This window comes from Coregonus clupeaformis, chromosome 2, assembly GCF_020615455.1.
Source record: "Coregonus clupeaformis isolate EN_2021a chromosome 2, ASM2061545v1, whole genome shotgun sequence".
NCBI classification, from domain to species: Eukaryota; Metazoa; Chordata; class Actinopteri; order Salmoniformes; family Salmonidae; genus Coregonus; species Coregonus clupeaformis.
The window spans coordinates 38,388,512-38,415,184 of NC_059193.1; the positions used below are offsets into that span (position 1 = coordinate 38,388,512).

General features: G+C 44.7%; 1 protein-coding gene across 1 annotated transcript in view; it reads left to right on the forward strand.

The window, feature by feature from the left end:
- LOC121535952 (protein diaphanous homolog 2-like) overlaps positions 1-26,673 on the forward strand; it is a 726,045-nt gene that overhangs the window by 453,350 nt on the left and 246,022 nt on the right. The window contains exons 21-22 of the mRNA XM_041843185.2: positions 3,709-3,810; positions 10,377-10,616. Of these exons, the coding sequence (XP_041699119.1) occupies positions 3,709-3,810; positions 10,377-10,616 (342 nt within the window). The remainder of the gene's footprint in view (positions 1-3,708; positions 3,811-10,376; positions 10,617-26,673) is intronic.

The following is a 26,673-nucleotide window of genomic DNA, read 5'->3' on the forward strand; positions in this document are numbered from 1 at the left end:
GGAAAACAGAGAGTTCCCACCTGATTTTGCCTGTTGTTAGAGTCCTTTCACTTTAATAAAGAGTGTATTGTTTGGATACTTTTTTTTGTTGATTGTGCTATCCCTGTGACTATAATTTGAGATTTGTTGATCTTCCCTTCTCCCCGACTTCACTGTTGGGAATATTCACTGCCTGAAGAGATAATCACAGGAAAAGTAGATGTCTGCCATAGAAAGGAAATGGGAGAGAAATTGGTCCACGTAACCTGTGTGTGTACATATTATTTCAATCAGAAAATGAATTGCTAGTCAAATGAGCACTGTGTCAAAGTCCAGCTGTATGCTTTATACAGTCTCATGAAATAATTGATTGATGATTATTATATTATATCAAACCTTTATTCCGCAATATCACTTCTATATGTTCTTTAATTGGAGGATCAACACTGGGAACCAGTTTCTTGAAAGTTGTTTATGTCTCATACAATATTGTATAGTCTTCCTAATCAACAGAAAGACCCTTTGTACAGTTGCTTTGCACAATCAATGCCCATTGCTCAATAAAACTAGTTACACTATCTGTTGATCTATCTTGACGTCATTAGTGATTCCACCAGTCTCCAGGACCCCAAATGAACATGCTGTAACTGTAGCAGCCATCCATAAATCTCCTACAGATGATGAGTGTGTCTGTCAAATCAAATCAAATCAAATCAAATTTTATTAGTCACATGCGCCGAATACAACAGGTGCAGACATTACAGTGAAATGCTTACAGAATCCTGACATGAGGATTCTGGCCTAGCCTCATCTAACGGTGTCTTTCACAGAACCACACATATGGCGAGCCTTTGTGTCAATTACCCTCTATGGGGGCTGCTGATAATTAAGTAGATAACAGACAAATTAAATTATAATCACTCTGAGAAATTCCATCTCCATCTCAAACTCTTTACCTCAACCTAGCAGCTTCAGTCAGTGAAGACTGAAGTCTTGGAGACACCAGTGGAAATGGTCGCAGGCGAGGCCACAACACACTCTAATTGTCTCTTCTCAACTTGCTGCCGCAGAGGAAAACAACCCCAATAATCGGAATTTGGGAGCATTAGTGACGATGTTTGCCAAAGCTGAATGGTTTCAATCCTGTGTTGTTGCATTTACTTCTGAATCAAAGATACACTGTTGAGGAGGCCTTTGTTCTTCAGCCCAACTGCCAGGGTAATGTTCCTTAGACTCAGAAGAGCGAAGAAGAGGAAATAGAAAGACAGTTTTGCTGGCATAATCCCTCCTTATGTGAATCTTTGTTGCTCGATTGTGGCCATGTTTCCGCGAGGCCCGCGAAGCGCTCCAAACCAGTTATTTAATTTACCATGGAAAGAAAATAGTTGAGTGGCAGTTTGAATCTACTTAAAAACAAATGTTTTCCATAATGTATTTGTTTCCGCTACACAAGCCGAGAAATGTTACTGTAATCTTCTTTTGAATTGGGTTGAGATATTTTGGAGGTTCTTTCCTGGTTTGTACTTTCTACCTAACTGGGTTAATGTTCAAATGTGTTTTGCACACAATAAGAAGTCTGTCATAAACTGTGACCAACTTTGAGCGTGCATTTACTTAATTTTTCACTGCAAGTTGGTATCCAAATGTATGTTTTTATTATGATCTTCTATCAAATATGTCATTTTCGTCAAATACAATAATTTACTTCTGTAACGTCTAATAAGCAGTGATCAGCAGAGACCAGTAGAACTTACTGGAGTGAGTAATCAATCAATAAGGGTTTCTGCCTGAAAGGTCAAGAGTGAATAATTAACTGTCTCTTTTTGGGGGTGGAAATTAGGGATGCATCCCAAATGGCACCCTATTCCCTATAGAGTGCACTACTTTTGGCCAGGACCCATAGAGCCATTTGGAAGCCCCATCATTAGTACACCTTAGCCATTAGTACACCATACTAACATTTTCTGGAACGTCATCTCCCGCATCTCATTCTATGCGCTGGTTCTTAATTGGTCTCCACTATGATCAATAGCGTTCATTATTGAAATATAATGAGGCTACATAATTGGCACACACTTGTTTGCTCTAATTGGGAGAACATTCATTGGCTAATATAGAAGCAACACATATTTAATAGAACTGCTGCAGCCCACACTAGAACTGACAAACCCCACAGTATTTATTTCCAACTTGTTGGTTTTTTGACTGGTGACTCCCAAGGGGGAGGGGAGAGCTGTAGCTCAGTTGGTAGAGCATGGCACTTGCAATGCCAGGGTTGTGGGTTTGTTTCCCACGGGGGGCCAGTATGAAAATGTATGCACTCACTAACTGTAAGTCGCTCTGGATAAGAGCGTCTGCTAAATGACTAAAATGTAAAATGTAAATCATTAGTGGACAGTAGAGTCTGGCCCATGTAGAGTGTGATGGCTCATGGCTGCTCCAGTCCAGGGCAGTGGTCAGTGTGTGAGTGTGTGTGTGTGTGTGTGTGTGTGTGTGTGTGTGTGTGTGTGTGTGTGTGTGTGTGTGTGTGTGTGTGTGTGTGTGTGTGTGTGTGTGTGTGTGCGTGTGCGTGTCTCTGTCTGTCCTGGTCTAGCCTGGTCATGTGACCAAGGGCCAGCCTGCTGCTGCTTTCTAAATTAGGGGAGCTAATGAGGGAGGAAGCTACCAGAAGATCAGGGAAAGGGCACCTTGCCTCCCCCTCCTCTCCTCCCCCACCTCTCCTCAGCCTCCTCTTTCCGAGAATACTAACTTTTTTCGCTGTGCTTCATTTCATTTACTAAACTGACCTTTCCATGCACAATTAACATTTAAGGGAAATTAAGGTTTTCTCCCTCCTACTCATCTTCCTTGGACCTGTATGATAATTTTAAAGTGTGACTTTGACTTTCTGAAAGTCAAATTCAATTTCAAAACTACATTTACCAAGTTAATTTCATTTAATCTTAGCTAGCTAGCAAGGCTAATTGAGTATATTTTGCTGCACTCCCCGCATCCTTGTCTACAACAACTCCATTCATATTAAACAACAGCCTACCTGTTGGTTGATCATTGTAGCCTTCTTCTTCTCATTTAGCCAACTTAATTCTGTAATTGTAATTCCATTTTTGCATTAATTAGAAATATCCCACTTCACTTGTTACACATGGAAACTCTAATGGTAGTGCTGCTTTGATTGACTGACAATAACAAGCTACACATGTGAAAAGTGTGTAGGCTACCGGTACATTTTGTTATGGGGTGCACTCATAAAAATGGTCATAAAACTATTTTTTAGTTTTTTTGTTTAATAAATAATTATAATGTCAATGTATGTCCTTGTATGTAGCAGTGTAACATAGATAATTTAATAACATTTTAGACAAAGCATTTTCATTAAAACATGCCTATTTTAAAAATAATTATCTCACAAGTAATCAAATATTGTGTATGTTTGGATATTTTAATATACACTCTGTGGCATATAGCAAGTTCCCACAATAATAGGTTTTAGGTGTGGCAGGTGAACCTGTAGCCATATTACTTCAACAGCATTTGACATGAGATCCTCTCTAAGCTTTACAGGAATATGACACTGAATATATACAGGAACACCTCCCCCATTGGCATTCCTAACTATTCTGTAGATGTTATAAGCATGTATTGCTACCACTGCATCATCAAAGTAATTATCTAAGAGAGTTTCAGAGATAGCCATTATATGCATGTGTGTGTTTATGTGTGTGTTTACAGAACCTGATAAAGAACCTACCAGAGCAGAAGGAGCTGAGCGCACTGGCGGAACTTAAGAGCGAGTACGAGGAACTGTGCGAGCCAGAGCAGTTTGGCATTGTGGTGAGTAGGTTTACATATTACACCATAGCACCTAGCTAAAGCCCTTCAGGGAGAAGATGCTGCCTCACACACACCGACACTGACACATACACACACAAACACACTCACCCCTTTCCAGACTTTGACTCTCACATTCCCACACACCTACCTACATACCATAAAGTGGAAAGGCATTTCAATTGGTTATTGATTTGGATAGCCCACCCTCCCTCCCTCCCTCACATTCCAGTGCATCACACACTGACGATTCTCATAGCCCCCCCCCCCCCTCCTTTTTCAACCCTGTTCCCTTTGTCACACAGCAGACCCCCATTGTTTCCTTTCTTACTACTTCACACACCATTACATGTCCAGCTCTTCATTAGGAAGTTTTGTGAAGGGCCAAGACTGTAGGGAGGGCACCATTGAGAAATACATTTGGGGTTAGAAAAAATACAGCCTTGAGGCTTTCTTCAGGCTCAGACTTACAGTGGGGGAAAAAAGTATTTAGTCAGCCACCAATTGTGCAAGTTCTCCCACTTAAAAAGATGAGAGAGGCCTGTAATTTTCATCATAGGTACTTGATTTCCCACGTCATAGTTCATCTCAGCGGGGTTAAGACGATGGGAAAGGAAAGTGCAGGGATGCAGCTTTTGGTCCTGTGCAGAACACTGGGACAGGACGGCCCCCACTCCAACGTCCGAGGCGTCGACCTCCACCACGAACTGACGGGACGGGATGGGAGCTGTAGTGAACCGATGCTTGAGGTCCGAGAATGCCCGGTCAGCTGCTGGAGACCATGTGAATGGAACGTTGGGAGAGGTGAGTCCTGAGAGGGGAGAAGCCAGGGTGCTGTAACCCCGGATGAAGTAGCGGTAGAAATGAGCAAACCCCAGGAAACATTGCAACTGCACTCTGGATGTGGGTTGAGGCCAATCCACCACCGCTCTCACCTTGTTAGAGTCCATATTTCCATCAGCAATGACATACCCTAGGAAGGAGATGGTGGAGTGATGGAATTCACATTGTCTGCTTTAACAAAAAGCTGTTCTCCAGAAGATGCTAAAGGACGTGTCGGACTTGGAGGACGTGTTCTTGAGCTGACCTGAAAAAATGAGGATATTGTCAATGTAGACAAACACAAACCGGTTCAACATATCATGGAGCACATTGTTGACCAGGGCCTGGAACACTGCAGGAGCATTGGTCAGTCGGAATGGCATAACAAGGTACTCGTAGTGCCCGCTAGCCGTGTTAAAAGCTGTCTTCCATTTGTCTCCTTCCTGTATCGGAGCCAGATGGTAGGCGTTCCGAAGATCCAACTTTGAGAAGATTGTCACCCCCTGGAGAGGCTCGAAAGCCAAGGAGATGAGTGGTAGAGGGTAACGCTTTTTAACCGTGATGTCATTAAGGCCCCGGTAGTCGATGTCCTTCTTATCCACAAAGAATAACCCTGTGCTTGTGGGGGAGGCTGATGGACGAATACACCCGGCAGCAAGAGAGTCCTCAATGTACCTTTCCATGGTCTTGGTCTCCTAGACCCGACAAGAAATAAAGCCGCCCCAGCGGTGGTGTGGTTCCTGGGAGGAGGTCAATAGTGCAGTCGTAGGGTCGATGCGGAGGGAGACATGTAGTGCAGGCCTTATTGACAACCTCCCAGAGGTCCTGGTACTCCGCGGGAATGGCTTCTATCAAGCCCGCAGGAAGCCATCCCAGGGCAGGCTGCGCTGACTTCAGACCATTTGCGTGGCAGAACGGGCTCCAACCCATGATAGAACCAGTAGCCCAGTCGATCAGATGATTGTGCCTCTGGAGCCATGAAAACCCCATAACCACGAGTGCATAAGGGGGTTCAATGAGCAGGACTCAGTGTGATTACCTGACACTCTCAGATTATGGGAATCATATTGTGGGTCACTCTGCCAATAGAGCACCCATCCAGCACTCTGAAGTCCATGGGAATGGAGAGGGGTTGTGTGGGGATTCCCAGCTCCAACACCAGGGTAGTGTCCGTAAAGCTCTTGTCGGCCCCATAGTCAATGAGCACCCAAATAAATTTTGGACTGGTCACCCCACAACAGGATAGCATGGAGAGGGGTACAATTAATGGAAGATGGGAAACTCCCCGTACGGCTCACCAGCGTACTCATTCCTACTTGATGTGTCTGGTCTTTTAATGGACCGGTAGATATGTAATGTCCTGTTGTTCCACAATACAGACAGCTCTTGGTGCTCAGTCTGCATAAGTGTTCAGAAGGAGAAAATCTGGCCCTGCCCAGTTGCATGGGCTCCGGAGAAAGTGAGTTGACAGCCCTCGGTGATTCCCGAGGGAACTCAGGTGACATCGGATTATCCCGGAGACTTACGGGATTCCTCGGAGGCGAGGTGGGCGCCGTGGACTAGCGTGCCCGGGAGAAGAACTCCTCTCCTTCCTACGTTCCCGTAGCCGCCCATCGATCCGTATGGTCAAGGCTATGAGAGAGTCGAGATCCATAGGAAGCTCCCGGGCTGCAAGCTCGTCTTTGACAACCTCCGTTAATCCATGCAGGAACGTGTCGAACAGAGCTTCCGGGTTCCAGGCACTCTCGGCGGCCAAAGTGTGAAAATCTACCACATAGTCTGCCACACTACGGGAGTCTTGACACAGTTGCAGTAGCTTACGAACAGCCTCTCTCCCGGACAACGGAGAATCGAACACCTTTCTAACCTCCACCACAAACTCCTCCAGACTGAGGCAAACGGTGGATTGTTGCTCACACACCGTCGTAGCCCGGGCGAGAGCCCTCGCGGACATCAGTGTTATCAAGTATGCTATCCTCGAGCGATCCGAGAGAAATTAAGAGGGCTGGAACTCAAAGATGAGAGACGGGAAAGAAATGCCTGGCAGGATCATGGATCTCCAGCGTAGCACTCTGGAGGAGGTAAGCGGGGTTCTCGGGAAGTCAGGGTAGATTGAAGAGAAGTGCCGCTGGTAGCGGGGTAACTGACAGTCTGGGGGGTTACTGTTGTGCTGCTTAGTAGATAACCCGCGTAATTGCTCCAGCAACGCAGTGAAAGTGTGGTCATGGCATTCCGGTAAGGTCTGGAGTCTTTCCATACGGTCTTGAAGTACTACCTCATGTCTACCAATGGTGACTCCTTGGACGGAGACAGTGTTGCGGAGTTGGTCCGAGTCTGCTGGGTCAGTCATGGCCAGTTTGTACTATCACGACTCAGGATATGACCCAGATGCAGACACAGGAGGCGGATGGTTCAGTTCTCCGATAATTTATTATAACACGGGGAGCAGGAAAAGGGCAGGTCGAGGACAGGCAGATGTTCATAACCAAATCAGAGTCTGACAGGTACAGGACGGCAGGTAGGCTCAAGGTCAGTGCTGGCAGAAAGGTCAGATCTGGAAAGTCTAGAAACAAAAAATTAGAGAGCAGGGAAAAACAGGAAACACGCTGGGACGACCTGACAATACAAGACGAACTGGCATGTATAAATACACAGGGGATAATGGGGGAAATGGGAGACACCTGGTGGGGGGTGGAGACAAGCACAAGACAGGTAAAACAGATCAGGGTATGACAACCAGCATGCTTAGGGTCACGAATAGAAATTCTGGGCAGGCCATTATTTTGTCCATTATTTTGGCTACCATGGCTATGCCCGTATAGGATGACAATGCCCCCATCCACAGGGCACGAGTGGTCACTGAATGGTTTGATGAGCATGAAAATGATGTAAACCATATGCTATGGCCATCTCAGTCACTAGATCTCAACCCAATTGAACACTTATGGGAGATTCTGGAGCCTGAGACAGCATTTTCCACCATCACCAACAAAACACCAAATTAGGGAATTTCTACACTTTTAGAATCTATGCCAAGATGCATTTCAGCTGTTCTGGCTCGTGGTGGCACAATGCCCTATTAAGACACTTTATGTTGGTGTTTCCTTTATTTTGGCAGTTACCTGTATCTTCAGGTTGTGTATACTCCTCTAGGTTGTTGCTGTAAAAGTCAGTCAACCTAAGGTGTTAAGAATAATACACTGCTCAAAAAAATAAAGGGAACACTTAAACAACACAATGCAACTCCAAGTCAATCACACTTCTGTGAAATCAAACTGTCCACTTAGGAAGCAACACTGATTGACAATACATTTCACATGCTGTTGTGCAAATGGAATAGACAACAGGTGGAAATTATAGGCAATTAGCAAGACACCCCCAATAAAGAAGTGGTTCTGCAGGTGGTAACCACAGACCACTTCTCAGTTCCTATGCTTCCTGGCTGATGTTTTGGTCACTTTTGAATGCTGGCGGTGCTTTCACTCTAGTGGTAGCATGAGACAGAGTCTACAACCCACACAAGTGGCTCAGGTAGTGCAGCTCATCCAGGATGGCAAATCAATGCAAGCTGTGGCAAGAAGGTTTGCTGTGTCTGTCAGCGTAGTGTCCAGAGCATGGAGACGCTACCAGGAGACAGGCCAGTACATCAGGAGACGTGGAGGAGGCCGTAGGGGGGTAACAACCCAGCAGCAGGACCGCTACCTCCGCCTTTGTGCAAGGAGGAGCAGGAGGAGCACTGCCAGAGCCCTGCAAAATGACCTCCAGCAGGCCACAAATGTGCATGTGTCTGCTCAAACGGTCAGAAACAGACTCCATGAGGGTGGTATGAGGGCCCGACGTCCACAGGTGGGGGTTGTGCTTACAGCCCAACACCGTGCAGGACGTTTGGCATTTGCCAGAGAACACCAAGATTGGCAAATTCGCCACTGGCACCCTGTGCTCTTCACAGATGAAAGCAGGTTCACACTGAGCACATGTGACAGAGTCTGGAGACGCCGTGGAGAATGTTCTGCTGCCTGCAACATCCTCCAGCATGACCGGTTTGGCAGTGGGTCAGTCATGGTGTGGGGTGGCATTTCTTTGGGGGGCCGCACAGCCCTCCATGTGCTCGCCAGAGGTAGCCTGACTGCCATTAGGTACCGAGATGAGATACTCAGACCCCTTGTGAGACCATATGCTGGTGTGGTTGGCCCTGGGTTCCTCCTAATGCAAGACAATGCTAGACCTCATGTGGCTGGAGTGTGTCAGCAGTTCCTGCAAGAGGAAGGCATTGATGCTATGGACTGGCCCGCCCGTTCCCCAGACCTGAATCCAATTGAGCACATCTGGGACATCATGTCTCGCTCCATCCACCAACGCCACATTGCACCACAGACTGCCCAGGAGTTGGCGGATGCTTTAGTCCAGATCTGGGAGGAGATCCCTCAGGAGACCATCCGCCACCTCATCAGGAGCATGCCCAGGCGTTGTAGGGAGGTCATACAGGCACGTGGAGGCCACACACACTACTGAGCCTCATTTTGACTTGTTTTAAGGACATTACATCAAAGTTGGATCAGCCTGTAGTGTGGTTTTCCACTTTAATTTTGAGGGTGACTCCAAATCCAGACCTCCATGGGTTGATAAATTTGATTTCCATTGATAATTTTTGTGTGATTTTGTTGTCAGCACATTCAACTATGTAAAGAAAAAAGTATTTAATAAGATTATTTAATTCATTCAGATCTAGGATGTGTTGTTTAAGTGTTCCCTTTATTTTTTTTAGCAGTGTATGATGATGTTGCATTGGGGTAAAGGTAGACAAGCAACTCAGTTCGCACTCATTCAGTACAATTTTATTTTTTGGGTGGTGTTTCTGTACCTGTGACTCTTTGAGGATGTAATGAAGCAAGGTGTGACAGTTCCCCCGTGGGATCTAGCATAGAGCTGTCGTGGTAATAAACCGCTCCTGCCAGTAAAGCTACCTCATCAACATCACCACGACACACAGGGGTTCCTGAGGGAAATAAGTCACTTTCAGCCTCCACTCCCGCAAGAGCTTCCACCCATTTTTATTGTGATTTCCCTCTTTTATACAGAGATATCAAATCTAGGGTGGGGGAAGTGGGGGGAACAATGGCTTTCATTTGATAGACAACTTGCTCATGAACATGAATAGCTGTAATGAAACATCAGGACCATGTCTGCCTCAGAGTGTTGGATTATATGGCAATCTGTGGCATGTTGGTGGAGGTTGCCAGGCAATCTCTCAACTGCTGCCTCGACTCCTCCACTTGCTATTTTTCTCATTTTCGGACAATTTGATTGGAGTTATTGATTGGAGTTATATTATTTACTGGCAAATATATTTCAAGACTGATGATTTATCTTTTTCCAAATGAAAGTGCAGCTGTCTGGTCTTGCTTGAGCCTAGATATTGTTCAGTGGGCCATCACTACTTGTTAATGTTATCAGATGTGATTCATGCCATAGTTGAGGAAGGGACTTCCTTCTAGTCTAGAAAGCCAGACAAGATATATTTCAATTAGTGAATCTTTACAAAAAGTTGAACGCAATGTACTTACCTGGAGACAATGTCATATTTCACACTAAGTTTATTTTGTATACATTTGCAGCTCTACATGGCCTCGTAGGTCACACATTAAACAACATATAACTTATAAAGATCGTAGAGCTTTCATAAACACTACATACGCTTCCTAAACTTTAAACTATTCATAACCAAATATTGTTGTGTTTTCCTCTAGATGAGCTCTGTGAAGCTGCTGCGTTCGCGCCTCAACGGCATCCTCTTCAAACTGACCTTCGAGGAGCAGGTGAACAACATCCGGCCAGACATCATGAACGTGACGTTTGCCTGTGAGGAGGTGAAGAAGAGTGACAGCTTCAGCAAGCTGCTGGAGATGGTGCTGCTGGTGGGCAACTACATGAATGCCGGCTCCCGGAACGCCCAGACCTTCGGCTTCAACATCAGCTTCCTCTGCAAGGTAGGTGCTGCAAGGACTGCATGAGTTCGACCTCGCCCCTTTCAGGCTTACTTTTGTCTCACTGTCTCTGTTTGTCTCTCTCTCTCTTCTTTCCAAATTCATTTCAAAGGGGCTTTATTGGCATGGGAAACATATGTTTACATTGCCAAAGCAAGTGAAATAAACAATAAACTAATTGAACAACATCAACAACAAAAAATATTTAAAATGAACAGTAAACAATGCACTCAAAAAGATAGACATTTCAAGTGTTATATTATCAGCTATGTACAGTGTTTTAGCAATGTGCAAATAGTTGTAGTACGAATAGTGTGAGAAGATAAATAAACAGATAAATATTGGTGGTATATACAATGTTGTTTGAGTGGTTCACTCATTGCCCTTTTCTCCTGGCAATGGGCCACAAATATTGCTGCTGTGATTGCACATTGTGGTATTTCACAATCTCTCTCTCTCTCTCTCTCTCTCTCTCTCTCTCTCTCTCTCTCTCTCTCTCTCTCTCTCTCTCTCTCTCTCTCTCTCTCTCTCTCTCTCTCACACACACTTTATTTCTTGCTCTCTCTCTCTCACACTTTCTCTCATGTTTACATTGCCAAATCAAATTAAATAGATAATAAAGAAAAGTGAAACAGGTCACAAATATTGCTGCTGTGATGGCACACTGGTATTTCACCCAATAGATATGGGAGTTTATCCAAATTGGATTTGTTTTCAAATTATTTGTGGGTCTGTGTAATCTGAGGGAAGTAGTTGTCTCTAATATGGTCATACATTTGGCAGGAAGTTAGGAAGTGCAGCTCAGTTTCCACTTCATTTGTGGGCAGTGTGCACATAGCCTGTCTTCTCTTGAGAGCCAGGTCTGCCTACTGTGGCCTTTCTCAATAGCAAGGCTATACTCGCTGAGTCTGTACATAGTCAAATATGTCCTTAATGTTGGGTCAATCACAGTGGTCAGGTATTCTGCCACTGTGTACTCTCTGTTTAAGGCCAAATAGCATTCTAGTTTGCTCAGTTTTTTTGTAATTTCTTTCCAATGTGTCAAGTAATTATCTTTTTTGTTTTCTCATGATTTGGTTGGGTCTAATTGTGTTGCTGTCCTGGGGTTCTTTGGGCTCTGTTTGTGTTTGTGAACAGAGCCCCAGGACCAGCTTGCTAAGGGGTCTCTTCTCCAGGTTCATCTCTCTGTAGGTGATGGCTTTGTTATGGAAGGTTTGGGAATCACTTTCTTTTAGGTGGTTGTAAAATGTAACGGCTTTTTTCTGGATTTTGATAATTAGCGGGTATCGGCCTAATTCTGCTCAGTGTGCATTATTTGGAGTTTTACGTTGGATTAGCAAACACAACGTCCCATTGGAACACAGGACTGATAGTTGCTGATAATGGGCCTCTGTACGCCTATGTAGATATTTCATTAATAATCAGCAGTTTCCAGCTACAATAGCCATTGACAACATTAACAATGTCTACACTGTATTTCTGATCAATTTGATGTTATTTTAATAGACACATTTATTTATTTATTTATTTTTTAAACAAGGACATTTCTAAGTGACCCCAAACTTTTGAATGGTAGTCAATGCATGTTCTGATATTTCTTAATTTCTTTCTTTTCACTTTTTGGATGATGTACCTATTGTTTTGTATTGCTAGGTATTACTACTGCACTGTTGGAGCTAGAAAAACAAGCATTTCACTGCACCAGTGATAACATCTGCAAATCTGTGTATGCAACCAATAAACTTTAATTAGATTTCATTGTCATGGGGCAACTTCACGCTACACTTGCTGATGTGTTTTGTGGTGTGTCCTTGCAAGACATAAGTTATCCAAATGGCCCTTAGGTAGAGAAACACAATTTGACACAGACTATGAAGTGATCCCATCCATCTATTCTCAGATGTGATATTTAATCAATGTTTGTTTTAATTAATGACATCCAGTATAGCAATGCAACAGTTGCGGAAGACTCATAAACATTAAATTATGGCATATACATTTGTTTTGTACATTACATGTGCATCATAATCATAGGACCAAGTTAAACATAATGAAATATGAAATAAATTGAATTCAACATTAATTTGATTTTAAATGGTTCACATCCATAATTACAAAACAAGTTTTATATCCATTTTAGTCAGTCACATGCTTCTGACAAAACATATTATTATCTATAATTTGGCTTATTTGTGGAGGCTAGTAAGAAGCTTCTAATACACACCCAAAAGAAAAATGAATAGAAATAATAGCCTGTACTAATAATACAACTAGCGGACTCATTACCTGATAAAGAGTGGCATGATGCAATACATGTGACTGTTAGCGTTGAAAAGCCAGTATGTGTCTCAAATGCATACTAATTCCTACATAGTGCACTACTTTTGATCATAGCCTTATGGGCCCTGGTCAAATATAGTGCACTAAATAGGGAATGTGGTGCCAATTGGTACGCAGCCCCAGCATCACTTTGGTTTCCCTGAAGGCCGGGGCTGAATCAGAGTGAAGTGTCTGGTGTGTGGAGACCGGCCTAACCCCAGGAGGCTGATTATCACATTATTGATGGACAGGGAAGAAAATGTCCACATTCTCAACTCAGGTCAATCAACTAAATGGCCTCCCGGCTATCTAATGGCCTCATCAGGGAGGTTGTGCAGGCAAAGTGCAAGAGCTGACCCTGTGACCCTCCCAGACCATCCCTTCTGTCCCTGCTAAGGCGGAGGGACACAGACACTGAGTCCCCCAGGGGCCTATGCTGGAGCCAATGCAGCAACCTCGATATTGGCTTCAGTTTTTACAAGGGGCAGTGATAAAGGTCGGTTATATGAGTCAGCTGAGTATAGGGTGTGGAGGTGAGGAGAAGGTTAACACAAGGCATTATTGTGCACTGAATGCACTTTAATATGCACTTTTCCCCCCTCACAACATGAAGGATTTGCTTGATGAGTGTGTGTATTCCTGTCGTTTTTTTCAGATGGCAGGGTATCAGTTACACACAACAGTGATGTATGTGTAGAGAACATCTTCAGAAGATGGAGAATCCACCTCGTCTTCAAAAGGAAGTCGTGAGACAGTGGACGCGCTCATTTTTTTATTAATTTTTTATTTAAACATGTTGACGGTGAAGTTAGAAACAGCTGGCGTGTAATTACTCATAATTGTTGAACAGTGTCTGTTTTATCACTGACTTACTGAGGTAAAATAAAACTCTCCAGGCATATAATTACTTGAAATGGTCGCCCACAGCTTCAGTTAAACAGAACAGGCTATCACTTTGAGAAGATATTTGAATGTTTGACTTTAAACTGAAAGTCACGTTCCCGGTCCTAGAACTTACTTGTGTCCTTGAAAAAGGGTACATTATCGAAAATTACCACTTGTAAAACATCTGGAGAAACATTAATGGCGACGGCTATTATCATAACCGCCGTTCATGACGAGATGATAGCACAGTTCTGTGTTTTCATAGATGTTATATCAATGGAGAGGAACTTTCTTCATGTATGTTTGATCGGTGGAGGAATGTAAGCAAAGTTTTATCTGTCGTTTTTGTATTTGGAAATTATGTTGCTTCCCGACCCTGGTCATCTTCTTGCTTGGGACACTAAGGCCATCCAGGCTGTTTAAAGTTTCAGTTAACTTTAGTCTTGTTGAGAAAAAGAATGAAAAGAATCAAAGAGAGGAAAAAAAAGCATAAAACTTTAGCCTGAACTGCTTTGGATTCTTGGCTCCTTGGCTTCTTGTCATCAACTTCTCACAAAAACTCAGTTCTGTGGAAGAGATTTGACATCTTTCAGGAAAGGTAGACTCAGAGGAATGCACACACAGATTACAGCAACTTCAAATAAAGTGAAACCGCGCGGGGAGAAGCCTTACCGTTCGGTCGGGGCAGCTTTCAAAGCTGTGAGAAAGAAAAGGGCTTTAAATTAGACATTAAGTTCATTAAAGCTGTGTTCTTTTCTCACCCTTTGGGGACCCAGCATATACATCATTCATCTTAATATACGAGCTATAGACTCTGTGTGGAGATGAGTTAGTGGGAGGGTGCTCTCTGAACAACCATGGCTGTTGTATCACTATGGTTTAATTATGAGGAGGTTCCTCTGTATTTTATCATCAAGGGTTTATTAAGGGCACTGAATGGAAATAAAAATGCAGATTTTCTTTTTTGTTTCATCGTAGAAAAGTGTTGATTCAAAAACTCATATGTTGCCTTATGTTGCTTACCAGTATAATGAGAATGATAATATATTGAGATCCAACTAGTACTTCCTCGTGTGATGTTTTATACATTATCATCTCAGAATTGTTGAGTAGTGAAGAATGATATCAATTCATTATGATCTGCCCTCCCTCCTTATACCAGATTCAGTTCATTTTAGAAACCTAGAGAAAAAAGTAATTCCTCTTGTGTTAGCTATCATTGTGTTTATTTTGCAATTCACATACTTTGACAGAAGATGTCCCTATAATTTATAACAATAGTTTTGATTGACAAATGTTTCTCACAACATAATCAATAATAAACATAATTCCGATTCAGTTTTTGTTCTTGGAGTAAATATATTGTTCTTTGACAACATCTACAGTCGTGGTCAAAAGTTTTGAGAATGACACAAGTATTGGTCTTCACAAAGTTTGCTGCTTCAGTGTTATGAGATATTTTTGTCAGATGTTACTTTGTTATAATGAAGTATAATTACAAGCATTCCATAAGTGTCAAATACTTTTATTGACAATTACATTATGTTTATGCAAAGAGTCAATATTTGCAGTGTTGACCCTTCTTTTTCAAGACCTCTGCAATCCGCCCTGGCATGCTGTCAATTAACTTCTGGGCCACATCCTGACTGATGGCAGCCCATTCTTGCATAATCAATGCTTGGAGTTTGTCAGAATTTGTGGGTTTTTGTTTGTCCACCCGCCTCTTGAGGATTGACCACAAGTTCTCAATGATATTAAGGTCTGGGGAGTTTCCTGGCCATGGACCCAAAATGTTGATGTTTTTTCCCCCGAGCCACTTAGTTATCACTTTTGCCTTATGGCATGGTGTTCCATCATGCTGGAAAAGGCATTGTTCGTCACCAAACTGTTCTTGGATGGTTGGGAGAAGTTGCTCTCGGAGGATGTGTTGGTACCATTCTTTATTCATGGCTGTGTTCTTAGGCAAAATTGTGAGTGAGCCCACTCCCTTGGCTGAGAAGCAACCCCACACATGAATGGTCTCAGGATGCTTTACTGTTGGCATGACACAGGACTGATGGTAGCACTCACCTTGTCTTCTCCGGACATGGTGTTTTCCGGATGCCCCAAACAATCAGAAAGGGGATTCATCAAAGAAAATGACCTTACCCCAGTCCTTAGCAGTCCAATCCCTGTACCTTTTGCAGACTATAAGTCTGTCCCTGATGTTTTTCCTGGAGAGAAGTGGCTTCTTTGCTGCCCTTCTTGACACCAGGCCATCCTCCAAAAGTATTTGCCTCAATGTGCGTGCAAATGCACTCACTCCTGCCATTCCTGAGCAAGCTCTGCACTGGTGGTGCCCCGATCCCGCAGCTGAATCAACTTTAGGAGATGGTCCTGGCACTTGCTGGACTTTCTTGGGCGCCCTGACACCTTCTTCACAACAATTTATCCTCTCTCCTTGAAGTTATTGATGATCCGATAAATGGTTGATTTAGGTGCAATCTTACTAGCAGCAATATCCTTGCCTGTGAAGCCCTTTTTGTGCAAAGCAATGATGATGGCACGTGTTTCCTTGCAGGTAACCATGGTTAACAGAGGAATAACAATGATTTCAAGCACCACCCTCCTTTTAAAGCTTCCAGTCTGTTATTCTAACTCAATCAGCATGACAGAGTGATCTCCAGCCTTGTCCTCATCAACACTCTCACCTGTGTTAACGAGAGAACCACTGACATAATGTCAGCTGGTCATTTTGTGGCAGGGCTGAAATGCAGTGGAAATGTTTTTTGGGGATTAAGTTCATTTTCATGGCAAAGAGGGACTTTGCAATTCATTGCAATTCATCTGATCACTCTTCATTCTGGAGTATATGCAAATTGCCATCATCAAAACTGAGGCAGCAGACTTTGTGAAAATTAGTATTTGTGTCATTCTCAAAACTTTTGACCACAACTGTACTGTTCAATATCCACCATCCCATCTCCACCTCTCCACCTCTAAAAACCTGGCCATAGCCAGGGGTGTAGCCTGGGGACTCAATGATTTTCTCTTGTCACTCTCCCAAAACAATCCTGGGCTTAGGCAGTGTGTTGAGGTCTGAGATTACTACCACCGTCTGTCGCTGGAGTCCAGGCTCCCTGCCACTGTCACTCAACAAGCTCCAAAAATTGCCAACGGTCACTCAGCCCCACTGCCATTATTCCCAGAGCCTTCACTGACACACACACACACTTGCATACATGAGCACGTACACACTCTCACACACACACACCTTTGCTCCCTCCTCAACCAGGAATACACAAATTACATGCGAGCCAAGATCTGTACAGTAAACTTTTATTGAAACGAGCCTGGCTGTAGAACTCCTTTGGCGAAAGTTAAATTGAGCAATAAGGGTTTGACAATCCTTCTGTTTGCGTGAGGGATCTATATTCCCATTGCCACTTTTTGTCTTTTTATTAGTTAATTGTTCCTTTATTTATATATTTCCCTTCAACATCTCGACGGATTGTCATTATCATACAGGCAGCCGATATCTTGGCTCGCGTCTCGGAATGCTAAGTGTGATAGAACGAGTACAAAGTATACTAACTAGTCAGGGACTTGGTGTAATGTTAACTCACATTTTTACATTTTAGTCATTTAGCAGACGCTCTTATCCAGAGCAACTTACAGTTAGTGAGTGCATACATTTATTTATTTATTTTCATACTGGCCCCCCGTGGGAATCGAATCCACAACCCTGGCGTTGCAAATGCCATACTCTACCAACTGAGCTACACGGGAACTCAAAGTGATATCCCATATCCCATTTAAATAAACACCCCTCACATAGAATGTTGGTAACATAATGAAGAAACACATTTGGCCCATCTGTTTTGTATGGTGCAATTCACGTAAATACAGTGGGGAGAACAAGTATTTGATACACTGCCGAATTTGCAGGTTTTCCTACTTACAAAGCATGTAGAGGTCTGTAATGTTTATCATAGGTACACTTCAACTGTGAGAGACGTAATCTAAAACAAAAATCCAGAAAATCACACTGTTATAATCTAACTATAGAATTAGTATAATCATTATATTTCCATGATTCCAACAGTTCACCCAAATGTTTTGCTCTAAATCACAAGTCAAATTGCAATTGAAATGTTTGGTTAAAAATAAGGCCTAGATTATTTGCCCATACCATGCAGCCCTACGTGGCAGTGTGGAAATGATCTCAAATGAGTGCAGTAAATGCTGAAATTGATGAAAATGCTGAAATCTATTTTTGGTTGAAGTGGAATTGAACAGTATAAAACAATCAGAATGGAGAAAGACTATGACTTAGAATGTATGTGTTGCTACCCTAGGGTCACGCACTACTCATTAAGCAAATACTGTGATATGATATTTTGGCCATATTGCCCAGCCCTAATAAACTTAATGACTGCCAGAAACCACAGGGTTTCACCACTTAAAGGGAGTGAACTTCACTGTACTCAATAGATGTCAGTGGCTCTCTTGCCTCCTCCGCCCTAGCCCTGCAGCCCTGCATTGGCCCAAGGTTAAAGAGTCAGGACACCTATTTATATTGTTAGCGGAAATTATGAAAAATAGCCAAGATGGCAGATATTCACAACACAGCAATGTGATGGGAACTGGAATCCACTAGCTATCTGAGAAGTTGTTGTTTATTGTGCCCTTTTCACACTACTGAGCCAAACCAAGCTGTACGGGGCTAGCCTACTTACGCATCCATCATAGTTGCTGGAACCTTGCTGGAAAGAACAATATGAAAAAATATCTGATCCAGTGCAGTACAGTGTGGATACTAGTTTGTGCTTTAGTTTGTATTTGCACTGCCGTTGTTATTTCAGTAAATTACAAGCAGATGCATAACCATATGTATATGTTGACAATAACCAATATATGTGTGAATTCACTGTATTATCTGTTGAGGCAGATGTTTGATTATGTAGAGGGCTGTTAGATTGTATAATTCACTGGGCCCATACCTTGAAAATTTTCTAGGAAATGTACTACTCTCTGGTTCCTAGTTAAGTAAGTTCCATTTTTTCACCGCACACTGCTGATCTGAGGTAGCAGATGAGAAGAGCACAGATGCGAACTTGCATGTGGTAATGACATTTTGGGGTATAACAATAAACCAATTAAAATGTGAAATTCATGAAATTAAATTGCAATTATCATATCTGTGTGAGCAGATGATTGATCCTCATCAAATGAAAGTGTGTTTGTGCATGTGTGTGTGTCTGTGTGTGTGTGTAATTGTTGTGTGTGTATGTCTGAGTGTTTGTGCTCACATTTGTGTGCACGTGTGCGTGCATGATTGTTTGAATATGATTGTGTGTGGGTTTGTGTGAGTGTTTGTGTCAGTGTTTGTGCTCACATTTGTGTGTGAGTGTGTGGATGTGTGTGTGTGTTATGTAGGCACGGCTGACTGCGGCGTCTGTATGGTGAGGATATTGCCGGCATGGGCACGCAGAGGTGGGTTGCGCTAATTAGCTCTCCCAGCATGCAGTTCCAGCAGCATGGCAATCACAGTGTGGAATGAATATGGAGTTTCTTATGCACTAAATTGGAGACGATGGCATAGACACACAGACACATACACACACATACACATTTGGCTGGCACAGTTTTTCTTTCCAGACTCCTTATACACATCCTCCTTTCTTTTATTTTCTAAAGACTGGTGCATCCACAGTTTAGCTGGGGGGACTCAGGTCTTTGCTACATTTAATACACAGTTGTGTTTTAATTTAGGACTACATGTTGCTCCTTTAACATGCCCCAGTGTGTGTGTGTGTGTGTGTGTGTGTGTGTGTGTGTGTGTGTGTGTGTGTGTGTGTGTGTGTGTGTGTGTGTGTGTGTGTGTGTGTGTGTGTGTGTGTGTGTGTGTGTGTGTGTGTGTGTGTGTGTGTGTGTGTGTGTGTGTGTGTGTGTGTGTGTGTGTGTGTGTGTGTGTGTGTGTGTGTGTACTGTATGTCATTCTCACAAACCACTGTGTGCCCAGGCCCTATGCTGGTACAGTAATATGACAGGATGATTTATCATTGGGCAATAGGCATCTGCTTAGCCAATTACCACCCACTATGCCAACCCAGGGCATCTTGTTTGTGTGCGGGACAACTGTGGATAAGCCAGAGAAGAATCAGAATCTAGTTGGGGTGGCAGTCATTCCAGAGACAGAAATAGGTAGAAGTACAGCATTTCACAAAAACTATCGGCAGTATTTTCATTATCCATGTAGAATGAACTTATAAGATGTCAAATTACCACCAGCTCAATGTGTGTTTTTTTTTCTCCTTCCCTCGCTCATTTCACGTTCACTTCTTTACCATTAGCCCCATTGTCATTAGCAACCCAACGAGTCAAGTAGGCCATAATAGCTGCCTCTTAAATATGTCAGCATCAAGGTACCAAACCATTATTTAATGCTGCGACTCCACGGATATGAAAATACTTTAATGACCTGGGCTGTAAATAGCTAGTAATATTCCTGAATTAATTTCTGGAGACAGTTTGCTGGTGATGAGGAGCAGGATAATATGTTGTCATTATGTGGGGGATACATATGCAGCCATACGCAACAACAAGGCCTCTATAAACAGTGTCAGTGGGTGTGTTGAGATGGCAGCTACAATATATGAATGTATAGGGTGTAAGGGGTTTGGATGGACATAATATGTTGTAAAGCTATTCAAATCTGTCCCTCGAGGCTAGTTACTCTTCTGGTTTTCATTATTTTCAGGGACAGATTTAGACCTGGGACACCAGTTGAGTGCAATTAATTAATTGCACTGTAACATTTACTCTTTCTATTGAATTTGACAGTGTTTCACTGACCCAAGACACCCACAAATCATGAAAGACCCTAAAATACATTGCAGCATAATAATGATTTTGGATTTTTTATGAGTCATTGTCATATATTTAATTTGCTCATGCATCTACAGAAGGATCTATATCCAACGCAATGGAAACAAAGATCAATCAACATGTCTTACCTCTTCTTTCCAACACTACATTTTCTCATATTTATATAATACATGTTATATAATGTAACCCAGTATAATGTAATGGAATGTTGTTATCTAACAATTTTGAAAATATCTTGGTAAGAGTAATGCCAAGACTTGCCTTCTACTCATAGATCTGCTGGAGTGTTCATGATAACTCAAGCTAGAGGCTTGGCAAGTGTGTTTGCTGACAATGTTCTTTCATTTTCAGAATGTACTGTTTGGGTTCTTCAGGAAAAAATTTTTATTTTGTATTTACTTCAGAAAATTGGAGTGTACTAGACATATAAGGCATTATTTGTTGTTGAAAGACCTAGCCGATGCAAAGCCCTAAATTGTTCTGGGTGTGATATCTGTGGAAACCAGAGAAGACAGGCGTGCACTAAACCTGCCGAGGTCGTCAGTACAGACCTGACATTTTTATGGAAATAGCGAAAGCCTTTAAAGTGTGTTATTTTTATGCATATACTGTTGCTTACTATGTGTTTGTGTGTGTGTGCTTGCTTACGTGTGTGTATGGGTGTGTGTGTGTGTGTGTGTGTGTGTGTGTGTGTGTGTGTGTGTGTGTGTGTGTGTGTGTGTGTGTGTGTGTGTGTGTGTGTGTGTGTGTGTGTGTGTGTGTGTGTGTGTGTGTGTGTGTGTGCGTGCGTGCGTGCGTGCGTGCGTGCGTGCGTGCGTGCGTGCGTGCGTGCGTGCGTGCGTGCGTGCGTGCGTGCTTAGACAGTGAATGGTAAACAACCCAGTGGCTGAGTGTGGGGTGCAGCAGAACGCTGCATCCCACACCATTAGGATTTGGGTAATGCTACGTTCCCCCAGCACCAAGTGGTTGGCCTTGTTTAGATGTCTGCACTGGTGTGTTCCTGATGCCTTCCATATTATAGGGAATCATATACATATTATATCAATCCACCCCCTCCCGGCTTTTGGAGTTTGGATTTTCGCCACAATTCATTTTTCCCTGGGAACAATTGCATTATAATCCCGCAGATCTCTCCCTCCACTTTGAAAAGGATACAAAGGCCTCATCCAGGCTAAATACTTTATTGATCACTCAGAGCCCTTTGAATAGTTAATTATCTGCCTGAGACGTGCTCCGATTAGCATGAGGCCATTGTTTGCATAGCACCATGATGAATGATTCCCCTCACCGTGCATATCATTCCAAGTAATTCTTGATCATTAGAGCTAGGACGACATTGGTTGCTGCACAAAGTAGGGATCTATCAGCAAATTGGGAAAAAGAGAAAAAACAAGAGAAGAGAAGTGAAGAGAGCTAAAGAGAAGAGAGGGATTGTGTAAGAGGGAGAACATAGGGATAGGCTGCTTGAACAGAAATAGCCTGAATAATAAGTATTTAGCACTCTTAGCAGGTGTTGAACTGGGGCTGGTGGGGTTAACATGCAGCTTTATACGGCTATTAGAGGCCAATGTGTGATGAACGGAAGTGTGCTGATGGTGGTGCACATCATGTTGCTCCTATGACTATCGGAGCAGAATCATAATGGGCTGTTGCATTAACACTCATTACCATTAGACTATCAGTGGCAATGTGTATGCCCTTTCATCACGGCCCGACACGTCAGAATGTGAACTGAACCACATGGTTGGTCTGTTGTAATCATGTAATTGTCTATGTCCTGGAGAGTGGTCAATTGCATTATGTGTAATCAACTCGGCTTAGACTCCCTTTTCCATCTTGCCCCTGACAGTGGCAGGGGGTGGGAATGTTGCCAATGACTTTGATTGGTTTTCCAACAGCCCTTTTCCACATCTGCTGCTGTTTAGTCCTAAAATGAGCACCATATTGCATTATGTTGTGATTATGAGGAATCAAAAAAGTACATTGTCAATGATGAGTCCAATTGATAATTCTTCTTCTTTTTTTTATTTCTTTTTTTTTCTTTTTTTTTTACCAAATACAAACATACACACACGAACAACATCTTACAGACGCACACAAACAACGACTACACCTCCTCCACCCAGACCCGCATGCTCACACCCCCATCCCTAGATGGTGCCGATAGACCTGGCAGCTCTGTGTCTAGCTCCTAAGCAACTTTGCAGTATATATACAGTGAGGGAAAAAAATATTTATATATATATTTATTTGTTTTGTTGTTTCTTATGTTATTGGGCCAGAATTTGTTTTGTGTTATTACATACAGCCGGAAATAACTTTTGGAAACCAGAGTGGCGGTAACTCACCAGCATTCAGACCAGAAATGTGACTTTCCCACATTGGATCCTTTGATTGCACCACCCAAGGCAATTTAATTTATCCCAGAGGTTGTTCCAAGACACCGCCGGAGGAGAAGAGATATTCGGAGTGGACTTCTAGTCCGACTCAGGAGGAGTGCACACCATCCACCACTTCTGAGTATATTACTCGCTAGTGTTCAGTCACTGGAAAATAAAGTAGACGAGCTCAGGGCGAGGATCTCCTTCCAGGGACTGTAACATACACTGTTTCACAGAATCATGGCTCTCTCCAGATATACTGTCCCCGTCCATACAGACTGGGATATGTTCCGGGTTGCCTCTGAGAATAACATTGACATATTGTGACACTCTGGCTCTATGGACTTTGATTTTGAGCCAGGGTTGTTCATTTCACTTGGGTGTATTTCTATGTTGGTTAGTCTAGGTTGTTTTTTCTATGTTTGGTCAATGACTCCCAATCGGAGGTAACGAGTGTCCGCTGTCGGCTCGTTATCTCTGATTGGGAGCCATATTTATACTGTGTGTTTTCACCTTGGGGTTGTGGGTTTTTGTTCCATGTTTCTGTCAGTGTTACAGAGGACTTCACTATCGTCATTTGTTGTTTTTCGTGGTTGCTTTAATAAATAAAGTCATCATGTTCACTCCACGCGCTGCGTATTGGTCCGCTTCTTCAGACGATTGTGACAGAAAAACCCACCACAAGAGGACCAAGCAGCGTAACAAACGGCAATAGGACCTACCTACACAGGATTTATGGACGCCTCCAAAGGATTCGTGGACATGGGAGGAGATACGGGCTGGAAAGGGTCCTTGGGCACAACCGGAGGAATATCACCGCCCTCGTGAAGAGCTGGAGGCAGCTAAAGCAGAGAGGAGGTGGTATGAGGCGGAAGCACGGAGGCAAGGCTGGAAGCCCGGGAGTACTACCCAAACATTTCTTGGGGAGGAAGCGCCGGGTAAGGAGAAAACGCTGGTGGATGTCCTCCTCGGTTGGGGACAGATAACGCAGGAGGAGGCCGTCCGGTACCGGAGGGCGATGAAGGGGGAGAACCTGGCAGGAGAGGAGCAACGACAGCAGCAGGGCCATCGTCGGAAGGACGGGAGGCAACCCCAAAACATTTTTGGGGGGGGGCACATGGCTTGGGCGCCTGAACTGCCCGTCTGCTCAACGGCGCCTGTACTGCCCGTCTGCCCTATGGCGCCTGAACTGCCCGTCTGCCAAGCGCTGCATAAGCCGCCCGTCTGTACTGAGCCTGCAAAGCCGCCCGTCTGCCATGAGCCTTCAGAGCCGTCCGCCCAGACCGGAGCCGCTAGAGCCTTCCGCCAGACAGGAGCCGCTAGAGCCTTCCGCCAGACAGAATCATACACCAGCGATGGAATCAGCAGGAGCCGACGCAGCCCGTGCAAGACTGGAAGCCCAGGTTCGGGTCCAGCAAGAGCAGCTCCTGCAGATGGGAACCGCCCTGCGGGAGGTGATGACCACTCTCCGAGGCTGGGGTCCGCCTCCACCGCCAGCCGCCCAGCCAGCACCGTCAGCCAGCCACGAGCAGCCAGATCCGTCAGCCAGCCATGAGCAGCCAGATCCGTCAGCCAGCCGCGAGCAGCCAGATCCGTCAGCCAGCCGCGAGCAGCCGGATCCGTCAGCCAGCCATGAGCAGCCAGATCCGTCAGCCAGCCATGAGCAGCCAGATCCGTCAGCCAGCCGCGAGCAGCCAGATCCGTCAGCCAGCCATGAGCAGCCAGATCCGTCAGCCAGCCAGAGCAGCCAGACCCGTCAGCCAGCCAAGAGCCGTCCAGCCAGGATCCGCCAGAGCCGTCCAGCCAGGATCCGCCAGAGCCGTCCAGCCAGGATCCGCCAGAGCCGTTCAGCCAGGATCCGCCAGAGCCGTTCAGCCAGGATCCGCCAGAGCCGTCCAGCCAGGATCCGCCAGAGCCGTCCAGCCAGGATCCGCCAGAGCCGTTCAGCCAGGATCCGCCAGAGCCGTCCAGCCAGGATCCGCCAGAGCCGTCCCAGCCAGGATCCGCCAGAGCCGTCCCAGCCAGGATCCGCCAGAGCCGTCCAGCCAGGATCCGCCAGAGCCGTTCAGCCAGGATCCGCCAGAGCCGTCCAGCCAGGATCCGCCAGAGCCGTTCAGCCAGGATCCGTCAGAGCCGTCCAGCCAGGATCCGCCAGAGCCGTCCAGCCCGGATCCGCCAGAGCCGTCCAGCCCGGATCCGCCAGCCAGCCAGGATCCGCCAGAGCCAGCCAGCCAGGATCCGCCATTTATTCCGGAGCTGCCCCTTAGTCCGGTACTGCCCCTTAGCCCGGTGCTGCTCCTTAGCCCGGTGCTGCCCCTTAGCCCGGTGCTGCCCCTTAGTCCGGTGCTGCCCCTTAGGCCGGTGCTGCCCCTTAGTCCGGTGCTGCCCCTTAGCCCGGTGCTGCCCCTTAGTCCGGTGCTGCCCCTTAGCCCGGTGCTGCCCCTTAGCCCGGTGCTGCCCCTTAGTCCGGTGCTGCCCCTGAGTCCGGTGATGCCTCTTGGTCCAGTGCTGCCCCTTAATCCTGTGGGGTTTAGTTGGGGGTGGTCATGTGGAGGAGGTTACACAAGCGGGTAGTGACTATGGTGGGGTGGGGACCACGACCAGTGCCTGAGCCGCCACCATAGACAGACGCCCACCCAGACCCTCCCCTAGACTGTTTGCTGGTGCGCCCGGAGTTCGCACCTTTAGGGGGGGGGGTACTGTGACACTCTGGCTCTATGGACTTTGATTTTGAGCCAGGGTTGTTCATTTCACTTGGGTGTATTTCTATGTTGGTTAGTCTAGGTTGTTTTTTCTATGTTTGGTCAATGACTCCCAATCGGAGGTAACGAGTGTCAGCTGTCGGCTCGTTATCTCTGATTGGGAGCCATATTTATACTGTGTGTTTTCACCTTGGGGTTGTGGGTTTTTGTTCCATGTTTCTGTCAGTGTTACAGAGGACTTCACTATCGTCATTTGTTGTTTTTCGTGGTTGCTTTAATAAATAAAGTCATCATGTTCACTCCACGCGCTGCGTATTGGTCCGCTTCTTCAGACGATCGTGACACATATACACTGACTGCTGTGAAAGTGTGAACCACCGCATTTAACCACGGCAAGGTGACTGGGAATATGGTCGTATACAAACAGTGCAATTATGCCCTCCCAAGGACTGTGGGCTCTTGTTCTCCATGGCCGACATGAGTAAGACATTTAAGTGTGTTAACCCTCGCAAGGCTGCCGGCCCAGACAGTATCCCTAGCCGCGTCCTCAGAACATGGGCAGACCAGATGACTGGAGTGTTTACGGACATATTAAATATATCCCTATCACAGTATGCTGTCCCCACTAGCTTCAAGATGTCCACCATTGTTCCTGTACCCAAGAAAGCAAAGGTAACTGAACTAAATGACTATTGCCACGTAGCACTCACTTCTGCCATCATTAAGTGCTTTGAGAGGCTAGTTATATCACCTCCACCTTACCTTGAATTTGCATAACGCCCAAATACATCCACAGACGATGCAATCGCCATCGCACTGCACACTGCCCTATCCCATCTGGACAAGAGGAATACCTATATATGAATGATTTGCATTGACTACAGCTCAGCCTTCAACACCATA